The sequence below is a fragment of the Dryas octopetala genome, chromosome 1 (assembly GCF_963921425.1).
Source record: "Dryas octopetala chromosome 1, drDryOcto1.1, whole genome shotgun sequence".
In the NCBI taxonomy this organism is placed as follows: Eukaryota; Viridiplantae; Streptophyta; class Magnoliopsida; order Rosales; family Rosaceae; genus Dryas; species Dryas octopetala.
In genome coordinates this window covers 4,686,342-4,709,149 of record NC_141366.1, presented here as the reverse complement: position 1 = coordinate 4,709,149, position 22,808 = coordinate 4,686,342, and the positions used below count along the sequence as shown (strand labels likewise).

Sequence of the window (22,808 nt, the reverse complement as noted above, 5' to 3'; positions counted from 1 at the left end):
GCAAAACAAATTTTTTTTTTCATCATTTGTTTTCCTATTTCTTTCAGATCCTCTTCTGAGAAAATGTTATATGTAGAGTGATTAAGTCATGATCATTGATAAATAGCAGCCCCAAGCATTTAAGATTTATCTTAGAAATGGAACAAGACCTTGATGTTTCATCAAATTTTGATATTATATATTTTGCGATGCTTATAACTTGACGAAAAATTAAATAATTTGTGATTCAAAGTTTGTTATTTATATATGTCCCAAAGAATGTTCGGAATACTGATGTCAACTAGGGCTGGGTAAAAATACCGAAATACCGAAAAATACCGATACCGTACCAATTTTATACCGAAAAATATCGATACCGAAAATACTGATGACTTCGGTAACGGTATTGGTTTACAAAATCCGGTACCGATGGTATACCGATACCGACCGCATATTGAAAAAATATAATTAAAATAATTCATTTTTATACATTTCTATACTATACTGGTATACCCTAAATATAAAATACTTAGTATTACCTTTCTATATAATTTATAATTTTATATAATACATTTCTAATTTTCTATAATTTATATCAAACATATATAAATTTATAAACCCTAAACCTATAACTTATTAACTTATATGTTTTTTAATTTATATAATACATTTTTATATAAAACTAATTAAAAATACCCTAAACCCTAATATTATACTAAATTATAAACCCTATATAGTATACAGTATATGTATATGGTATCTCATACTAAATTACTAATTTCTATACCCTAATAGTCTAATACTATAAATTTATAATTCATAGATTCATAGTTGGTAACTTAGAGTTTGGTATATAGTATATAATATAATACTATAATATGATATAATATGGTATAGTATAATATAATATGATAATATTAGTAATTTAGTATATTAATATAATATGATAACACTAGAAATTTAAATTTTTATTCAACTATGATTTTAAGAGGTTTTTAAAGGATGTTGAATTGTGAAGCCCCGTATTTTTTTTCTAAGGTTTATTTTGAAAAGTATTTTGAAGATTTGGAATTTATTTGGAAAATAAGAAGGGTTTTGATTTAATTTGGGCTTGACTCAAAGTTGATTTTTAAAACTAGTAGACTTTTGATTTTGACTTTTGGCCCATTAGAAAGGTCTCGAGCTTACGATTTCATAGACATGTAGCACACGTTGATCCGAATTACGGTTTAAAAGTTACAGATCATACAAGTGTGGGACAATTGTGTAAAATTTGCACTTAAGATTTTAAAAACCCATTTTAATTTTTGAAATCCCTCATTCTCTCTCCTCTCTCCAGAAATTTCAACAAGTTTTTTTTTTTTTTTTTTCTCTCTCTCTCTCTCTCTCTCTCGGGCAACACTCCCCTACGCACACCCAGCTCCACCCAAGTCCAGCCCCTCCGGCCACTTTCCCCGACAACCCAAGATCATCGGCGAGCTGTTCTCGCCGGCGCCAACCCCCCCAGACTAGTCCCTTTTTTTGCCAGCCTGCCGCTCTCTTTCTCCTCTATTCTCTCTTTCCTTCGCGCCCCCTGCAAGCGCACATGGCCCAGTCACCATAGCCACCTGACGCCGACCACCTTCCCCGGCCTCTCCTCCAGCCAGCCCAACTCTCCTGCGCGACCCCTGCTCGGGAAACCTCCAACAAGACCGCTGGCTCCTCCTCCAATTTTCCGATCGATCTCCTTCTCTGTCGCACCCCCCTCCCTCTCTCCCTCTCTCCCTCTCTCTGTCTTATCTCACCTGTAGTCGGCACCGCCACTCTCCGACCGATACCGAAGTGATCGGTTACCGACCCATATCGGTCGAAATTCGATATGGGCGTTTCGGTACGGTAACCGTACCGAACCCACCCCTAATGTCAACCCATGATTTTTTTATAATTAATAACAACTATTATCTATAAGATTTGAACTCATGACATTCTCCCATATATGTGTTATTACTAGACCAAATGGTCATTGTCATCAGCTCATGAACAAAAAAATTATCATTTGATTAATTTAACACCTTTGTAACACATCTTGTTTTTTTTTTTTGGTCGAACACCTTTGTAACACATCTTAATTGGCAGTTATGTATCATCATCAATCTTTTTCTTTTTTTCTAGTGGTCTGTCATGAAAGTTAAATTAAGATATTTTCAAGCAAAAATGAATTTTTATTCATACGAAATATCTTTTCGTAATGTAGCAGTCACATTTATACGTGAATTATATATAGGTAAGAATGGTATGACTATTATCACTATTTAATTAGAATGAAAAATAAGAGTAAAGTAATTAACTAGTTATTAGTCTAATGGTATTTATGTTCTCAACGTAAGGAGAGGTCCCAAATTTGAATTACTCCTCCCTTATATATTGAGCACTCATAATTAGAATTAAAATATTGGGTGAAAATGGCATATATATATATATGGGGTGACAGGTTTATTAATTTGTTTGAAAATAACATACATATATGAGATGATGCGAGGCAGTTCTACTGACAATTTGTTGGATGTAAATAGAGTGTGCAAAATTTTATTTTATTTTTCCTTGTGTTTTTAAAGAAAATTTATAAAGAAGTTGCGTTGAGAATTTGTTGGATGAGTGGATGATTAAATAAAAAAAAATAAAAATTAAAGGAGTTGTGCTGAGAATTTGTAGGATGTAAATTTTAATAACATACATATATAGGGTGGCAAGTTCATTTGTTTGAGCAGGATTGATTATTAAATGAATGTTAACCAATACAACGTTGGTCAATTTGTATTTAAATTTTTTTCTTATGAATATTGACCAAGTTTGGTTATGAGACCCCTGTACGTGCAGCCAATGGTTGATGTTCTCGTTGTTGATTTTTCTAACAAACCCATGATCCTGCATCTGCAGATAGAGGCTCTTAATTAAGGCAATTAATTGGTGTTAGCTAGCCAAGTGTTAATTAGCCATAACATATTTTTATGTCATGTAGCATTTGCAGGCTTGCAGCAAACATATATGATCTATGGGATTTCTTTTAACGAGTCATGACAAAATTCCTGACTTAATTAAGCACTTCAAATATGTATATGTATTCAGTTTTTTTCTCCTGAAAATATATTCGGCTTTATATGCAGTAAGTCAGTAACTATTATCTTAATTTTTTTAAATTTAATTAATTTGATAGAATGACAAAATTTTATTAGTTTTTTTCAAGCCAAGCTCCCTTTAAATTAAATTTAATTGATATATAATCAATAAACAATTGTGATATTATATATGGTATCAGTTAGTTCATGATAAAAAAACTGAAAAAATAATCCAGACGTTATCTACCTTATGGGCCACCCGAACGCCACCTATAAGCACTGGTTTTTCTCTTAATTTACGATGATTTGGTCCACACCTATAATATCTTCTTTAATATATGATTTTGGGCATAGTCATAGTTTATAGTAATTAAGTACATCATGTTTTCAATTTTCAATACGCAAATGCGAGGTTGGTTGCTGAGCGGAGGTTTCTGGTGCATCGGCTGCTTTCCTACGTGTCACTGTCTCTAGCTCCAACCGTTCATCTTCATTTTTCCAGTCTTCGCTTTATTTATTTATTTATTTATTTTTATTCAGAAAGTCTTCGCCTAATTAATTAGTCGATAAGTACTCCCCTCCAATATTCATTTTTATTTTTTATATTTAAATCCAATATATGATGATTCCCGCACTCCACTAACAAAATATTTTGCTAAGTAAAGTAACCTCAACTTGCACACCTTCATCAATTAATCAGTCTCACCAGTCACCACTCTTATAGTCTTATATATGCTAATCAACTTCCATATGGTATACCTATCAATATTGCAATTTTCCTAATTTCAATATTCCATACTATATTAGCTTCTAACTTATTCAATACAAAGTGGCCAAAAAAAAAAAAACTTATTCAATACAGTACACCACAGTTTAGTTCTACTATTACCACAATAATATAACACCAATGCCATTTTCTTCTATATATGCACCAGCATTATCATTATTATCGACCAAGAAAATATCATTTAATTAAGTAAAAGTACTTTCGAAAACGATGGTTGATAACCCATTCACATCATCACATGATAGAGGTGATGACGATCATAAATACAAAAATTGCAGTATGTATATGCTAGACTTGGCAAATGGCAAACTATAAGCCTATAAACCAGGTGAGATTCGAGTTTTTTTTTTTTGGGTTAGAGATATATTATGATTTCTAGAAATGATAAGGGAATATATATAAAAATCTATCTTTGCATATAAGTTCTATTTAAAAAGTGCGTGGCTTGCAAGTCGGTTGGAGAAGAGTGGACATTAATTAGTTTGGAAGGGTTGAAAATGTGGTTAATCCATCTCACTCATGGTACTCAAGTCTCTTTATCTATCTACCAAAAGTTTTCCCAAATTTTCTTAACCAAAACAAAATTCCAAATTTTAATTGTCTTTCTTCCTGTAACCCTTTTTCCAAAATAAACAAGTTTGAAAATTTTGATATTTGATCACTAAAATTTTGATTTTATAATTAAATTTATCTTAATCAAATGTATATCTCTCCGTTTTACTAAACTATAATAATAAAGAGTGACCAAAATAAAAAATGGTAAATACATTATATTATCCTTTAAGATGTATTCCGCAATGTGAAATTTAATGACCCTAGCAATACTCTTGATATTTGAATTCAACAACCTAAAATTACACACAATTTGAGTTCAAAAAATCTAACTCAAACAAACTCATTTTCAATGAGATATTATGGTATTACTTAGGGTATAATTTTGAAGTCTTTTATTTAATAAAAAACAAAATCTAAGTATTAATGCTTTGCGTCCAAATGACATCTTCTCAGGATCTAACTCGCAATATAAAATAAAAATAAATTCAGTCCATTATGTAGTTTTCCGTCGGTTTCTGACAGAAAATTTAAAGAAAAAAGGTCAACAATCTAAAAGAATAAGGATTCAAAGACAAAACAGTCATATTTTAGTAGTTGATACTCTTCTCATCATTTTGATAAGCCAAAATCTAATATTTAATAACCGTTATTACAATACCATATCCTTGTCCCTATACTCTAATAATATTGCAAAATAACTAAAAAAAGTAATAATCATCATCGATGCCATGGTAATTGACTAATTGCTAACCATGGGGTTAGAATCCACAAATTTGGATAATGCTCTTTCTCCAATTAATTTTTTGGTGTGACCATTATATTATTATACAGTGTTATCAATTTATTTATATTATAATACGTGTATATTTATTAATATTATATTATAAAAATATAAATTCATCGCTTATTAATATTATAACACTGATGGGTCGAATTAATATCATCAAGTGGTGGTGTGAGGGTGTCACATAAAATTTTTTCTTTTGTCTCAACACTTTTTTTTTTTTTTTTTTATATCGTCCTGACATAATTGCTTATTTTAAAATGTAAAATTATCATTGTTCAAAATACAATTAGTGAGTCTCAATATCGTAAATTGTTCAAAGTATATTAGCAAAATCAAAACATGCGATAACTTAATAAAAAAAGGTTAATAAAAGAGTGGGTTTAAATCGTATTACCATTATGGCATTATCCAACAAGTATGTTTTTTATCCAACAGGTTTATAGCCATCGATAAATTATTGGCTGAAAAGGTTGGTGCAATAAGCTGATTGGGTTGGGGCTGTTTCGATGCTTGTTAGGACTTAGCACACCTCAGTTTTGTCGTGTTTTATATATTGTCCAAGATTAGTTGGAAGTCCGACTTTTCGGAGAGTAGCTGTAATAACCTGATTGGCTATTTGGCTGAAGGCTTATAGCTTTTACCAAAAATCAACAAACTCAACAACTGAGTCAAACCATACCATGCGGTGGATAATGTTTTTTTGTTTGTTAGCTTTTTTTCTCACATTTCTTACATTGTTAGGTTCTGTTTGTTTTATTACAATCTTACATGTTTTATCATGGTTTCCATATGAATTGTGTTATTGTGGTGTGTATATATAAATTAAAAAGATATCGAGAGTCATTTCTTGTGTGCTGTGTGTGAGAGTAAAAGAGTGACAAATTTTTTTACCTTTTTGTTATACGTGGTATAAATATAAGTGGAATAAACTCTCAATGTATTGAGAGAATAATTTAAACAAGAATAACTTGTGTAATGTTTAAATTAATAGCTTAAAAGCAGTTTGTGGACATCGTAGTTGGAAGGATCGTAGAGTTTATCCCTTTGCATTCAAGTTTGATTTTCCTTTCCTTAAATCTAAAAAAAAAAAAAAAAGCTTAAAAATATGTAATGATCCCAGTTGAAAATCCTTAGAGCACATCATGTTAAGCTATATTATAAGAGAATATTTCCTATAAATTAGCCACTGGTTTCTACTATGTTATAAGAGATTTCAAATTTTTTATTCTCTTTTAATATTTGTTTATGAAATCTTCTGTTTAATTAAATAAAATTAATTCAAATTGTTAACTATCTCAATTCCCATTAATTGTGATTTATAATTAAGGTTAACAAGTAAAATGGACTTTTCAGTTTTCTTAATGATCAAGGCCAAGAAAATTGGGTCTATTAGGTTGATACAACAGTATTGGAAAAAAAAAATTCTATTACATTAATGTATTAAGTATTTTTATTAAAGAGAATGTTACAAGTACAAGTATATTAATCAATTGTTTAGCCTAAAAAGGAAAAAAATCTCACTCTCTTGCACAAATCTGTCTTAACATTAATCTGCACAAACCCAAGAATTAAAATCCATTCCATATATATTTTTCATCAGTAGTGCTAGATATTTTCATTTTTATATCATAATTTTATATTACTTTATATGGCAACTTACATAACATTTATGCATTGGATACTAAAAAATAAAAATAAAAATCCAAAAAGAAAAAGAAAAAGAAAAACTTTGTCCAGTAAAATAATAACACGTAAGATGATATAAAAATATGATATATGAATGTGATAAATATAACATTATCCATTTTTCATTGCACAAATGAGTGAAAAAACTGAAATTTGTATTTTATCGAAACCAAAGTGCCCCACTCGAGAAATCCTAAGATGATTAGGACTGTAGGAGTAAGACAGACGGTGACACTTACTGGTTTTACATTATTAAGATAAATAATGTATTTAACCCAATAACAAATAACAAATAATAAATAAGAATAATATATAAAACATAAGAAAAACAGAGAGCAGTTCTTTATGTATGTCTGAGATCTCGCTATATAAAATTTGAAGACAGAGAGAGAGAGAGAGAGAGAGAGAGAGAGTGTATTGTGTAATATATCGAACAAGGACAAGACACGGGGGTCGGGGGGGGGTTTCGCGTGTCTGATACAGTGACACTCGTCGGCGGGAGAGCCCAAACCTCGTCAGAAAAAGCCCAAACCCCATTTATTCGTCCCTTATTTCTGCGCATGCACTTGCTCACTCGCTCTCACTCACTCCCTCAAAATCCGCCGCTTCCGACTCGTTCGTTTGTCGACTCTCTCCTCTCCCTATTGCTCAGTCAGTCTCTCTCTCTCTTTCTCTCTGTGTCGTGCTTTGGTTTGCTGGTTTTTACCGAATCCTGCGGACATTGTTTTGTTTTGTGAGAGAGTGGCTTCTGTCTTTTCTTCAGCTGGAGTTCGATCCAGACAGAAAACATTTTTTCTTTCCAGGCCTTCCGATCTTTTCTCCAATCTTTGTTTCGACGTTTGTTTGTCTTTTTGGCGATTTCCAGAGCAAGTACGGAGGTGAGTTTTCTCTTGGCTTCTCTTCTGGGTTTGATCAGCTTCTAGATTCTTCAAGGTTATATGCCAACTGCTAAAACTTTTTGTTTTCTTTAAAAACAAAAATTTGAATTTCTGTAGCTGGGTATGAATCGTATTTGACTTATTAAGATCTAATGGAATCCATTTCTAGTGTAGAGGTTTTCTCCACTGATGGTGAAATTTGAAAACCATAGTTTTATTACTACCTGATTGTGTTCAGGGTGGGTAGTATGATGGAGTAACTAATTAATTCATTTATTTGAAGTTTGGTTGGTTCTGCAATCTCTTATGGATTTACTTTGAAAACATCAAAGACAAGATTATATCTTGGGTCTCTGTTAAGACCTTTCCACTGACACTAATAGAAATTCAATCCATCCCTGGCTCAACCCTTTCTTAGACACACACACACACATGCAGATATAAGATGCAAGATTATAAATAGGATCAATCGTTAAAATTGGGTTGTGGTAAATTGTTGGAGTTACCTTCGATAGGGTTGGTAGCAGTTGGTTGGAATTACTACTGATATTGGTCTCTGTTTGATGTGCGTGAACTGCAGCTTGTTATGAAATAAAATAGAAGACTTGGTTGCCTATGAAGTCATCAAACTCATGGATATGGTTCAAGAAAAAGAATGCTTTCTCTGATGGGGTATCATTCACAATCTTTTGCTTTCTTTCCTTTTTTTTTTTTTTTTTTTTTTCTTTTTGTTGTTGTAGTATTAAGTTCAAATGCAGGGTAGTGCCCTTGAGTAACCCCTTCTCATATTCTGGAGTTATGATTGATATCAAGAGTTTCTGTAATGTGTAATGCTGGTGCAGGGAAAAGGCGGATTAAAGATGAAGCAGCTATCTTTTATGGGAGTTGTGTGTACAGTAATGTTGTTCATTGTGTACAGAACCACCAATTATCAGAATCAGGCTTATCGGCAGACAGAGGTACAGTACACTGACCCAATCTATTTATCTGAACTTGTAACTCATCCTTTATAAGGTTCAACCCCCATTGACAGGATATTATGTTGACGACCTTCCTGCAATCCATTTGGAATATTTTGACACCATCATACTCAATAATTGGCCAATTTACATAATTTTACACTGGTTTAGAGAAAATTAAAGTAACATTGTTGCATATGTATTGACTTGTGCATGAGTTTGACCCAAAGTCTTCATCTTGTTTAATTATTTTATTTATGTGCAGCTTTTTGACATTATGATAATTCTTTAGCTTACTGTTTTACTTGTCCTGGTGGTCAGTCTACTGATTGTCTTTTTCTCCTCTCATTTATCAGATGGAGGAAAAATTGCATCCCTTTAATACAGTAAAGGTAATTGCTTAGATCCTTGTATGCATATTGCCAAATTAATTTTTTCTTGCCTTTAATACCAGACTGATTTACAATTCTTGCACGCATTGGATGATCCACTGTGGATGCATGTGTCTTACCTTCATTATATCTAAGGCTCTTCTTATACTTGCATCTAGGAAATTCTTGTGGGTTCCAAAAGGTTGGATAGTTTGCCTCGGGGCATAATACATGCTAGGTCAGATTTAGAGCGAAGGCCTTTATGGTTGACAAGTAGTTCAAAGGTAAGATTCTGATTGTCTTGTGCTTAACATCAGTTTGTAGGTTTCTTTTGTGCATGTTTGCTTATCCTTATTAATAGATAATCATTACATGTTTTCTAGAATATTGGTAGACTGTAATGGATACTTATTTTGTGAATGGTGAGATAGATACTTGTTTTATTATTCTGATACAGGTCGATGATTATAGCAATCGTAACTTGCTGGCTATTCCGGTTGGTATTAAGCAGAAGGATAGTGTTGATGCTATTGTGCAAAAGGTAATGCATTTCTCTCTTATAATGTTCAAAATGCCATCAAGTGACATTCTTGGCCTAATTTTATCAATTTCAGTTTCTTCCAGAAAATTTTACAATTATTCTATTCCATTATGATGGAAGTGTGGATGGGTGGTGGGATCTTGAGTGGAGTAACGAGGCCATACACATAGTTGCCCAGAACCAAACAAAGTGGTAAGTTAGTAGTTGCATTCATGATTCTCTGCAATTCTCTGACTTGAGACCCACCGAAGGAAGGCATTAAGCAACCCTTTCTTGACATTTTTTAAATTTTAATTTATTCCCAGAATTTAGCAGATATTTGAGTATGTTAAATATCAATTATGTACTGCCTGAAGTGTGTTCAACATATTTTGGGATGAAAAATCATGCAATTTCTGTTCTCTGCTTCTGAGATCTCACAGTTGGATTTATCAGAGGACAGGTCCTACTTGCTGTTCTTGGATTTTTGTTTCATTTCTCATTTCTCTTTCTTCTTTTCCTTTGTTTTTTGGGTTCTTTTCAGGTGGTTTGCAAAACGCTTTCTACATCCAGATGTTGTGTCCATTTATGATTACATATTCCTTTGGGATGAAGATTTGGGGGTTGAGAATTTTGATCCAGGAAGGTACTATTAGTGGGTGCCCAGGACATTTTATGCAAGGCATACTATGATGTCATTTTCCTATGATATGCCTATGAAATACAATTGTTGTTTTAGGGTATTGTTTGTAAATACACTGGAAGATCTTAAGAAAACATTATGATATTGATGGCAGTTGATTGTGAGTTCATTGCTCTATCATTGCACTTACTCGTACTGAAACATCTTTGTCAGGACTATAATTTAGAAGATTATTTGTTTGAAGTAATTTTGATTGGTTAACTGATCGTGAAAATTGAAAAGAGTTTATTTTGTGTAAATATTTTAGCTTTGTTTGATAGGCAGCATATGGAATTTATTTGCTAGTTATTATCAGGATCATATATGCTCTCTATAGCCTATCATTTAATTTTTGATTTTGTTTCCCAGATACCTTCAAATTGTGAAAGAAGCAGGACTGGAGATATCTCAGCCAGCTTTGAATCCAAATTCAACAGATATACATCATAGAATTACAATTCGTGCTAGAACAAAGAAGTTTCATAGGTGAATATGGTGGTTTCCAAACAACTGTCTTAAAGTCTATTTATTTACTTATTTATTTTTCTGAATAGCTGTTATACCTATACAAAATTTCCACTCTACGCAGAAGAGTTTATGACATCAGAGGCAGTGTGAAGTGTACAGAGGCAAGTCAGGCACCACCATGCACTGGGTGAGTTGTCATACTGGTACAATAGATATAGGTTTGAAGAATTTGTTGGCTTCTTTTATCCGTGTGATGAGTAGCTGTGAGTTGCAACCAGCCTGATAGATTTTCTTGGTTTACCATCATTTCTAAAAGTTTAAACTGTTAAGATGTGAGCCACAAATTATTCATATTTTGATAATCGTTCATGTGTGGGCCTCTCCACCAGAAGAGGACTCAACACGTGAAATTCAACTAATATTTGGAGGTTGTAGGTGCAAGGATTCAGATTTAGGATCTCCTGCTTTGATAACATAATAAATGGGCACATATATTGAGGAATCACTTCTTAATAGTGTTCTGAAGTGATATATAATTCAGTTTTCTGGACATTGATGTCTTAATTATGGGTTAATACTATAGCACACTAACAATTACTCCCTCCTTCCAGGTGTATAACAGTAGAAATAATGCGATGCCCTTTTTACTTTTTCAAATGGATATGGTGTTTTATACATCTCCTCGATTGTCATTGTCAAAAATGAAGATAAAAAGTTCTTAGGAGTTGTCTGATTTCTGGACTGCAAGAATTATAATCAACTAAAGTATAGTTTAAAGTTGTTTGTGATCGACCGTAGACTTCTTGGTTAGTCTTTTAATATAACAAATGCAGGTTTGTGGAGGGTATGGCTCCAGTTTTTTCAAGATCTGCCTGGCATTGTACTTGGCATCTTATACAGGTAATCCTTGTATCATGGCCTGTTCAACTCCACTATAACCTCAACTAACTTTTTGTCTTACTTATAACTTATAAGATGAAGTTAATCCTTCTTGCTGTTTCAATAACTCTTATTTGTGCCTTTTGGTGGACTTGTCTCCTGACTAAAATTGAGCACAACTATCATGTTAAATACCAAGTTGGAAATATCTTTATTAAATTCGTCATAGAGCTGCTTTCTTTTGTTCAGAATGATCTTGTACATGGATGGGGCCTGGACATGAAACTTGGGTATTGTGCGCAGGTAAGATCTACTTTTCTTGTTCTTGGGTAAGGTTTAGGATCAATTTCCCCATTAAGTCGCTCTTGTTATAAGATTTTCTGCACTGACGGTGTCTACTGCTTGAAATTGCTTAGGTTTCGTATATTTTCTTGATTAGTGATTATATTGAATCCATAATGTCCTGTCAGTTTACATAACATTCATCAGTGGCCATAAATAAAATATGGCAATTTGCAGGGGGACCGTACGAAGAAGGTGGGAGTTGTTGACCGTGAATATATTGTTCATAAGGGCATACAAACTTTGGGAGGGGGTGATTTGCCTGCGAAAAAGGTAGGTTGCTCTCTGCCTCTTCCCAGACTGCAAGAACGCTTTTGTGCTTGGTGCTTGTGTGGTGCTATTCTGACTATATATTTACTGGTTGTAAACCTTAATGAAGAAAAAATTTGGTGGTGGAATTGTTTTCAGATTAGTCCTTAACAATCTCGGGCACATTCATCTTTTACCAGTAATGGCACCTCAGTTTTTTTCCTTTTTCTTGCACTAAACACTTCTCTCCCTATTTGCAGGTTTCCAATCCCAAGGAGTCGAGTAAGGTAAACTTCACCATAGGCATTAAACAAATCTCTTTTTTTTTTTTTTTCATCAACATTCAAGAATAGTATCAATCTAATTACCATCTTGTTAATCGTTCTTAATGATATTCAGAAACATGTGCCTGCGGGTCATGATGGGCGAACTGAGGTGAGACTAATGAATCTTTTGCCTGCTGTTTGTTACGTTCTTAATGTTTGTTATATGGTTGATGTATTCAGATATTTTGGGGCCTTTTGTAGTGTTAGCCAAAAATTTATCATCTCCCATAACTAGATGAACCTATTCATTTTACATTTAATATGGACTTGGCAGATTAGGAGGCAATCAACGCGGGAGTTTAAAATCTTCAAAGAGCGGTGGAATCGTGCTGTAGAAGAGGACACAAACTGGAGTGATCCATTTATAAGTGACCAAAGACGCAGAAGACAGCGTAAACGCCACAACCATTGAGCTTTGTAAGTTAAAATCCTAACCGTCCAAGCTGGTTGAAAATATTAGTGCAGCTTCATTCACAGGCACTCTCAGTCTCATCATCTATACTCAGTCAGTAGTTTGTATGTGTAGCGTTCTTTGAACTCATAATTAATTCATTATTTGAATATTACTCATAAATTTTGGTTCCCAGCAATACAGATTTTGCCTCCTGTATCTTGCTCCAGTTGTTTTCTTTCATTTCTTTCTCTTAGTTATTATACTAGCTTAGCTTTTTGGTGTAATAAATTATGGATGGTATACTGGTCTCCTACACATTGTTTAAAGAGCAACAGAGTCTGATCATATCCATCATGCATACTGAAAGCAAAAGGAGAGGGTGTGAAATGAAAAGAAGCAGCCTCCTTGTGGTTGTGCAATGTGGAACTCTAAAGTCTAAAACTCTAAATAAATATGAATTAAGCATAAAATAAAACAAACAAAAAAGAAAGTGTATTTTGAACAAGGACATTATGCTTCTAGAAGATCGTGAATAGCGCGTAGTGCATAATAATCAAATCAAGTCTTCACAGGCTCACAGCTCGTGCCTGGTAGTCTAACCATTATTTTCAGAATAATCTTTTTTGTTTTTTTTGGTAAAAAGAATAATCATTTTGATTTCAATGAGATTTTCAGAAAGCTTGAAACCAAAGTTTTCTAGTTTTGGGTTAAAGCCGCTAGTTGCTTTTATTTTTTATTTTATTAAAGAGAGGGGATCAAATTTGGTGTACTTATTTTATTAAAGAGATGAAGATTAAACTTGAGTGAAAAGGGACAAATTCAAGGTCCTTCTAACTGCGGCTGCTAATAACTCTTAATGGGTAGCATCTTTTAATTTTTCAAAAAATTTATATTACCAGCCATAAATACTTTAATAAATGAAAAAAAAAAAAAAGCAGAACAATTTTGTGTAGAATGAGAGCATAAATAACAGGATTAATTTATTAAAATAAATATTCTTCCACATCTTTGCTCTCATCATGGGCCTTGTAAAGTTGTTAAACATGTAACATGTGTGATGCTTGCATAATTTTATAGCGTCCAACCTCCTTTGAGATTAGCTAAGCCCCTAAGACTACGAGGTAAAACCATGTTATTTATTTGACACTAACAACAATATTATACAAAACCATAAGAAATAACAATAAAATTTGGTACAACCAATGCAACAGGACAGGAGCTTGTGGATTAATTGACCAACATTTTTTTTTTATATATTTTGGTTTATACATTCCATTTCTTTTTGGTTTATAAAAATTTTAGTTGGTACTTCATAATTGTCGCTAAGAGCATGTACAATGGCATGACTAAATGTTATGCTATATGCTAAATATAGCAGAATTGATAAAAAAGCTCATTACAATGACATAGCTAAATTTAGCATTTGTTATGCTATTGCTAAATTTTTCACTATATATAGTAGAAAATTTAGCAATTGATATTGAGGAAATCAAGAAAAAAGTGGACCCACCGTTTGAAAAGTATGGGTAAATAAAGAATAAAAAACCAAGTGAAAGAAAGTGATTGGTTGAAAGAGTGTTGGGTCCCACGAGGAGAAAGAGAGAAAATGATATTTACATGAATGGAAAATGTTGCAGCAAGAGGCATGAGGATGGGCAGTAAGAGGCATGAGAATGAGCAGTTGTCATAGGTTGATTGGCCATGTATTCAAATTTTACAATTTCTAATTTGACGTTGACATGAAAAATACTAAAATATTAATTTGGGTATTAAAATAATAATATTTAAATATATTTAATATTTAGCTCATATTAAAGATTTCATTAAAATATTTACAATGATATAATTATTAAAATAATTTAATATATTAAATTTAATTTATAAAGATATATATGAATATATTAAAAATATAAATATATAACATATAAGTATATAACTATAACTTTTGTGTCATTAGAACAAAAAGTACAAAAGTTATTGTTAAAAGTCATGCTAAATATAGCATATACTATTGCATATAGCAAAAAGCATTCTACATGCTCTAAACTATAGCAGCACATGCATACCACTATCCAAAAAATAAGAACAAAAACCCAAAAAGAAATATGAATTTTCATATTTGCCCCCCAAAAATGTGAAAATGAAATAAAAGCCGCCCTCCGCTGTCAAAAGCTGACAAAAGAGTAGACGAGTCCTCCGCTTTCTCTATCTAGAAAACACATTAAAGAAACCAACCGTTTACTAATTTTCTCTCACTAGAATTCCATTAATCTACTCAGTTTTCCATTACTTTGTGACTTTGTCCCTCAAATTTTTTTTTTTTGTTTATTTGAATTCCATTTCTTCCCCTACAAGCTTTTCTTTAATTCTCTGCATACTCTCAGATCTCTCAGACAATTTTTGGGAATTTCTGAATCTGGTCCTTGGCACTCTCTCTCTCTCTCTCTCTCTCTCTCACACTGCCATGGCTGGTCGCTACGATAGTAACCCTTTTGCTGAAGAGGACGAAGTCAATCCGTTTTCTGTGAGTTTCTTTCTCAATGGTTTTGCCACTGTTTCTATAGATCGAATTCGAATTGGGGTTTCGAATTTAGTGAATTTTGTTTAGTAAGCTGGTTGACTTGATTGGTTTTGTGATTCTTATCTACTCTTTGGGATTTGGCTGTGTTTTAGTAGATTTAAGATCTGTGTTTGGATTTGTCGATGAAATTGAAGTGAATGATATAAAATATCCAACTATTCAGTTTGAATTACTTGAATTTGTAATGGGTTTTTTAGGGCTTTATTGTCTGTGTTGTTGAATTTTTATTATAGCAGTTTGCGCTAGAAATTACGATCTAAAAGCATTATATACAAATATGAAATAACCTTATCTCAATCCAACTAGGCAACTTTTTTTTTTTTTTTTTTTCTCTTGTCAATTTTGAGTTGGTGGTGGTGACATATGCGTGGTTTTTAATACCCATCAAATCTTTGATGGAAATGGTTTGAGAATGGGATTCCACAGAGTGCTTAACTTTGATGGATATGGTTTTAATACCCGTCAAAATTTTGTTGGTAAAGCCACTGGTTTGCTAGATCCCAGCCCTGGATTTGATGTTTACCATCTTTTGGGTGTAAGTTCCCCCTTTTGGGTGAGGCACACCGTGTGCTGTGGACTTATCAGTTATAGGGAACTTAAATAATGAGTTTATGTAACAATTGAGAAAATATAGTTGCTTTTATTACCCCTTGCTTGAGCTCTTATCTTATGCATATGTATTACAAAATTACCAGAATTCTGGAAGCGTTGCTCCTGCCAAGAACTCAAGGCTTTCACCTCTTCCTCCTGAACGTGCTGATTTCACTTATGGTATTGGTGAAACTGTTGATATACCTATTGATGCAACTGGAGTAAGTTTGAATTTTCAGGTTGTTACTTATGTTACGCAATTGAAAATGGCATGTTTTTCTAATTTTGGTTCTTTTGAATTTAGGATTTGAAGAAGAGGGAGAGGGAACTCCAAGCCAAGGAAGCTGAATTGAAAAGGCGGGAGGAGGTACTACTTTAAAGAAATTCTAAACTCTGAATGCGTGGAATTTTTTTACTGAACCATAGACCCAATTAATGGCATTGGTGTTTGTCAACCTGGTCATCAAAACTTGTTTTTGATTAAGAGATTGATAATCTCCCCAACTATTAAAATTGTAAAAGTGCCCTTTCTGGGTAGGATCGTACCACCTGTATGCCCTGGAGTACAATCCTACCCCACAAAGAAAGGCAGGGGGTGAGGTCATTGATACAACCTCATTTTCATTATGTTTTAATTTGGGGGGATTTATATTCTGTGGTTGGTGGTGTTTCATGGGTGCAATCTGGTAGAGTTATGGATGTTCTCTTAGGATGGCATGGTTACTTTGTCACAAGGTGCAAGATACATATTTGTAGGGCTTTTGCCATTATGCATTTTGTGGTGCCTCTGGTTAGAGAGGAATAGAAAGGCATTTGAGCAGACTCAATTTTCTGGGATGGATTTAAGGGGTCTGCTTCTGAGATATTTGTCTGAATATCAGATTAGATCTGTTTCATTCTTCTATTATTGACCCTTTTGTTTTCTTTTTAATCTTTCTATTATTTCGGTATACCACTTGTATATATGGGTTGCACCTGGTAGGTGCTTTTAATAATTTTTGTTCTAATTTATTTACTATTTAGAAAAAAAAAACATGGAACTATATGTTTCAATCAACTTTCTGCTATAGGTTATCACTCATCTATACAAATTACAACAATCACTTTTTTTTTTTTAATTGTACTATGCAGGTAGTAAAACGGAAAGAAGCTGCTGCAGCACGAGGTATGATGCCTTGCCTTTATTTTTCGGAATTTTCTTTTTGTTGTACTGGCTTTATTTTTCTACTCATTATTTTTGGACTAAAAAATGTGTTTAATGCTTTTTGAACACTTTAAAATATGATATCCTTTGAAAGCTGATCACCTATGGTTTTTTCATGCTCCCTTTTGTTTGCAGCTGGAATTGTTCTCGAGGAAAAAAATTGGCCACCTTTCTTTCCAATTATCCATCATGATATTGCAAATGAAATTCCGATTCATTTACAAAGGGTGCAGTATGTTGCATTTACAACATGGTTAGGTATGTCAACCGTTGCTTTATTTATTGATGTTTTGATGATGCATTGACTATATACCATAACTTCGAATTGCATGCAAATGGTAGGTAAATTAGATGTAATATGTCTGGCTATTTGCCCCTTCAGTGGAAATCATGGTGGTTGGTCTTGTACTATGGTGTTGAGACTTGAAAATTTGATGAAATCCCAAAACTTATACTGATCACAAATAAGACAACTGATATTTAGCAGTTGGTGTTGGGCTTTATATACCATTGCATGAACTTGGCTTCTCAAGCTAACCTATTTTGCTGAGCGGCTGTAGTTTCCAAATATCTGTTTCTTAGCTTTACTTCATCGTGCCATTATGATTTTGTTGTGTGATATACTGCATAAATTGTTCTCTGTGGTGCGATGTTTATTTTTTTTGTTTTATTACTTTTAGACTAAAGTTCATGGAAGACTGTCTAGATTTGGTGATGAATGGTGATGTTATGCAGGGGTTATTCTTTGCCTTTTCTGGAATATAATAGCTGTTACTACAGCATGGATTAAGGGGGAAGGTGAGCATGAAAATCTACTTTGCATCTGTCTTGCATATGCTGGAGTATTTATTTTGGATCTGCTGTGTTTCATGTTTGGCGAATTGATCGATTTCTGATCTTGGTATAGGTGTAAAAATCTGGTTCCTTGCTGTTATCTACTTCATAGCAGGGGCCCCTGGATCCTACGTGTTGTGGTACCGCCCACTGTACCGTGTTTTCAGGTATACATTTCCCATTTGTGCCAAACTTGGCTGTCTACCAAAGTCCCAGGCTTGTTATTCCACTTGTTTATAAGCCAAAAAGAAACCCTCTGAAGCTTGGACACCATGTGAGACTATAATGAAGCAACTAATGATGATAGTTATGAGGAATCAATCTGGTTCAGTTGCTGCAAGTTCCAAATTGTTGAGAAATATCTGGATTATATAAGGCCCTCTGTCCAAACAATTAGTGCTCATGCATATGTAATTGTTTCAAACGTGTGGAATAATGTAACTGCTGAATTTATGGTTAGCTGTGTTATTGATTTGAATTCTCTCATTTAATCTTCTTGCAGGTCTGAGGGTGCTTTGAAGTATGCTTGGTTTTTCCTTTTTTATCTGGTAAGCTGTCTCATATTTCTTGTTGTAGTAGACTTATTGCTTGTATTACTCATTTTTAGCTTGACTTATTACTCATTTTCTATTTTCTTCTTCCTACAGCTCCACATTGGCTTTGTCATCTTTGCTGCGGTTGCTCCTCCTATAATTTTCAAAGGAAAATCTCTCACGTATGTCGCTTTTTAGAAGCCTAAATGCAATTGAACTGAATGCATATATAAATTTTTTCAACATTCTGTCTCACCACTCTGACTTTTCTTTGTGGGAGTTGTGTACAAGTCCAATTTATCTTTTCATTACGACTGTTTCTGTTTCTGACTGCTGTCTTTCAGAGTGGAAAAGGGAAGAGAGAGAGATGCATAGTTTACTTGCATTTTTCTTATACATAGTTATATTACTTTTTATTATCTTTTTTGATTTATAAATGAATTATTTATTTGGTGGATGCTTATGGGATATACAAATTGCATGTCTAGTGGATGCTCCTGAGGTTAAAATTAGGAATGTACTTGAACATTCTGTGTGACTTTAAATTCATATTCCCATGTTTTCTGCTCATGATTTTCTGTTGTTTGCCTTTGGAACAGTGGCATTCTGGCTGCAATTGATGTTGTGGGCGACCATGCTTTAGTTGGGGTAAGAGTGCTGGTCCTGAAGTATATTCTTTTCCAACGTAGTATATGACTGCCCACCCACACTAGTGGAGCACATTTCAGATGCCTCTTTTTCTTTAATGGATAGTTATAATATGAGGAAAGTTAAGCAGTTTGAATAATAGTTTGGTAGAGTTAAATACTTGCACAATACGGAGAGAAGGGATTTTTATATTCATATAGATAAATACTCATAGCTCATTTTCATTTTTAGCATTTGACTTTGGTAGATACTATTATACTAATTATTGATGAGTTGTATTATATGATATGATGGCAGACCCAACTTTGAAGATACTAATTATCTTTTCGTTGCTTATAGATCTTCTACTTCATTGGATTCGGATTATTCTGTGTTGAATCAGTGCTTAGCATCTGGGTTCTTCAGGTCTAATGCAATATACTATTCTCCTTCCCAAATTGTCACATAAGACTTGCAATGCTTTGAGTGCTGTTTTAGCACTTATTTCTTTGGCTTTTCTTTACACTTATTTTCTTCACATATGCAGCAAGTGTACATGTACTTCCGGGGCAGCGGTAAAGCTGCCGAAATGAGGCGTGAAGGAGCAAGAGGAGTTGTGAGGGCAGCACTGTGAAGGAGAAGAAAGGATGGTGACTTTCTGTATTGACTTAGGTTGTATATGCCCTTAGTTACAGGATTTGCGGATACAGATATTTTGCTTGAGCGTTTATTTTTTATTTGTTCCCCTTTACTCCTGTTTCATAAGAAGATTTGAGTGCTACCCTCTCTGTTAGTATATTGGAGATTGGATCAGGAGACTTGAAATCACAGGCTTGCTAGAAACATGTTTCTTCATTTTGCCGTTTCGACAAATTCTATGAATAGAGTTATTTGATCATTCTGTGTAATGTTTTGGAAGCAAGTCTCAGATTACCTGAGGCCTCCCCGTGGTATAGTCTAGAGATTGAGAGCTTTCAACATTTTTGTTCATCTGATTGATCTGGCAATTTTAATCCCAACGCATTTCGCAAAATGTGTTACATCTGAAAAACCTGTGTTTTTTTTGTTACATTGGAAAGAATCAAACTTTTTCTATTTTCATTCTAACACACTTTCCTATCTTTCTTCACGACTTGGCTAACTTTAAGGGCTTATATAACATACAATTTTTTCAATTCCTGGTATATTAACCTTTCAAACTCTTGGCCTACTTGAAAGCTATTATTTACAATGTATCGTATTTGCCATAGATAGGTCACTTTACTTATTAAAATGGTAATATTATTGTTTTTCTTTCTTTGGCCATCAACTTTGAGACTGCTTTTCTACAATTTAATTAATTTTTACGACAGTGGAAACTGGAAAGTGCACCCTTAATCGTTGTACCCCTTTGTATTAAACACATCAATGCTAGTACATTTGTGAAACGAACATATCCTAGATGGAGGAAATCTTCACTTATTAAAGAGTTTACATGTCATCAATCATGTTTAACCTTTTTCAATACAAACAATGTTAATTTTATTTAAATGTTAATTTTATTTAAATGAGTAATTTAGGTTAACAGTCTAACGACTTAAGGAGATGTTAGGGATATTATACATAAATAAACTACAATCACATCACATATATTTTAGTTTTCAACACAATCACACAAGCACAACACAAACAAATTCTTGAGGTAAGCTTTTAGCAAAAATAAAAGGGTATAAAAGAAACCTCTTGAGCCACTCCATTACTTACTAATTACTATTGTTTATTTAACTATAGATCAAAGCGGTAGAAACTCAGCCGAAGAAGGAAAAAAAAAAAAGGAAGATTAAATAGTCTCGTAGAAACTCTTACCACTCAAGAAGTTTATATGGTCTACGTAAAACTTCAACACATGCTTATACATTACAATATTACATACTAATTAGAGCAACTATTACCGGCTACCGGAACAGCCTATTACTCTAACAAGAAGCAGTGCACTTCCTCTTGCAATCAAAGGTGCATCCACCGCCACCACCGCCACCGCCGTAGCCCTTCCCTGACCGGCTATAGGAGGTGAAGCACTTAGCAGGACACGTCACCTTCTTTTTGTAGCATGGACCCTTTTCTTTACACACCAGAGAAGCCCTTACAACACCACCCTTAGAGTACCCTCCATTCGGACCCCCAAACCCGGCTCCGTACCCGCCACCTACACCACTTCCAAAGTCCCCCTTTCCGAACCCCGGTATGCCAAACCCGCCTCCGGGTCCGAAGAACCCGCCCATGCCACCATTATTAGCACCATCATTAGCACCACCATCACCACCTTTGTTGTTTGAGTGCTTGAGTTCAGCTGAGAAGGGTCCAGTGGATTTGGGTCGGGCTGAGGAGATAGCAAGTGAAGCAGTGAGGAGCAAAGTGGCTAAGAAAAGAGTTGTTATGGGGATCATTGTTTTGTTTTTGGGATGCAGTTAGTGGGATTGTGATGAGAAGAGAAGGGAGTGTATTCAAAAGGGGAATATATAGAAGTGGGTATTGGCCCATTGGGTAGTGGAGGGTGGGAAAAAAAGCATTTATGGAGAGGGTGTTGGAGGACAGTTACAGATAGAGGTCCTCCATGAATGGGGAGTAGGTTGGGTGCAATTATTATCCTTCTGTTTCTTAAAAAAAAAAAAAAAAATTTTGGTATTCCTTAATAAGTTTGACACATGAAGTTTGGTCTATGTATTAACTATTAAGTGATATGCACCACTTGAGGGGACCCACAGGTACATCTTCTTCTTTAATTTTCATTTGCTCCAGGATCATGGTCTGTTGGATTACATGGACCTGTACGATAAAATTGATGGTATGGTCTTGGGGACTCTATGTTAATGGCTCTGATTTGATGCATAGATTTTAATCATGTCTCAATGTGATCTGCCTCATTTTAGGCATATCTCTCCGTCTCTGATTTGTTAGATTGTTTCCATTTTATGTTGTTATATTGTTAATTTAAATAATTAGTTAGATAAATTTTTATTTAAATGTGCGGTATCAAATTAACAAGACAGTGTTACAATGGATGACATATTTGTTACAATGGATGACATTGTTGAGGTAAACTTGCAAATGAGCTAGGGTACCATCAAGGCATCAAGAACTATTAGCATATAATATAGCTTTTGCTATATTTATGAAGATATTTATGAGAACTGCATAAGCGGATAGAGCTTTAATTAATTTGGTCTCACAAGACTCACTGCAACAGAAAACAAGGAATAAATGTGGGTAACTTCTAATCTGCAATTCATTTAAAGATGACGGTGATACTTTTTAAGTCATGGCCACATGCCATCCTGCACACTCATCTCCATTTGGATGGACAATGACCCTTTCACGATCAAACCAGAAAATGTGCATACGTACTCGTATGATATATAAACATATTATAAATTCTTAAAAATCTTGACAAGTTATTTTACACTACTAAATAAATAATTTTTTTTTACTACTAAATATGTTT

The 22,808-nt window shown here is 33.8% G+C and overlaps 3 protein-coding genes across 4 annotated transcripts; 2 read left to right on the top strand and 1 right to left on the bottom strand.

The window, feature by feature from the left end:
• Window positions 1-7,284: 7,284 nt before the first annotated feature.
• Window positions 7,285-13,250, top strand: LOC147296754 (lysine ketoglutarate reductase trans-splicing-like protein (DUF707)). Of its 2 annotated transcripts, XM_086235945.1 has the most exons (17): window positions 7,285-7,540; window positions 7,653-7,767; window positions 8,348-8,439; window positions 8,610-8,726; window positions 9,083-9,118; window positions 9,277-9,381; window positions 9,555-9,638; window positions 9,712-9,830; window positions 10,162-10,263; window positions 10,669-10,785; window positions 10,889-10,954; window positions 11,601-11,667; window positions 11,896-11,949; window positions 12,166-12,261; window positions 12,498-12,524; window positions 12,637-12,672; window positions 12,838-13,250. In XM_086235945.1, the coding sequence occupies exons 3-17, from the start codon at window positions 8,383-8,385 to the stop codon at window positions 12,973-12,975; spliced, it is 1,221 nt and encodes a 406-aa protein (XP_086092071.1). In that variant the 5' UTR covers window positions 7,285-7,540; window positions 7,653-7,767; window positions 8,348-8,382; the 3' UTR covers window positions 12,976-13,250. The 2 variants fall into 2 exon arrangements, with proteins under 2 accessions (XP_086092071.1, XP_086092068.1); XM_086235942.1 differs by having other exon boundaries at window positions 7,285-7,767.
• A 1,889-nt stretch (window positions 13,251-15,139) lies between these two features.
• On the top strand, window positions 15,140-20,307 carry LOC147296753 (secretory carrier-associated membrane protein 3-like). Its single transcript, XM_086238951.1, has 12 exons — window positions 15,140-15,481; window positions 16,234-16,350; window positions 16,434-16,496; window positions 17,261-17,294; window positions 17,469-17,591; window positions 18,069-18,131; window positions 18,241-18,334; window positions 18,670-18,715; window positions 18,815-18,882; window positions 19,300-19,348; window positions 19,688-19,753; window positions 19,875-20,307. The coding sequence occupies exons 1-12, from the start codon at window positions 15,422-15,424 to the stop codon at window positions 19,959-19,961; spliced, it is 870 nt and encodes a 289-aa protein (XP_086095077.1). The 5' UTR covers window positions 15,140-15,421; the 3' UTR covers window positions 19,962-20,307.
• An 823-nt stretch (window positions 20,308-21,130) lies between these two features.
• Window positions 21,131-21,875, bottom strand: LOC147296752 (uncharacterized). The gene has a single exon (XM_086229110.1). It carries the CDS (start codon window positions 21,751-21,753, stop codon window positions 21,283-21,285), a length of 471 nt encoding a protein of 156 aa, XP_086085236.1. The 5' UTR covers window positions 21,754-21,875; the 3' UTR covers window positions 21,131-21,282.
• Window positions 21,876-22,808: the final 933 nt, after the last annotated feature.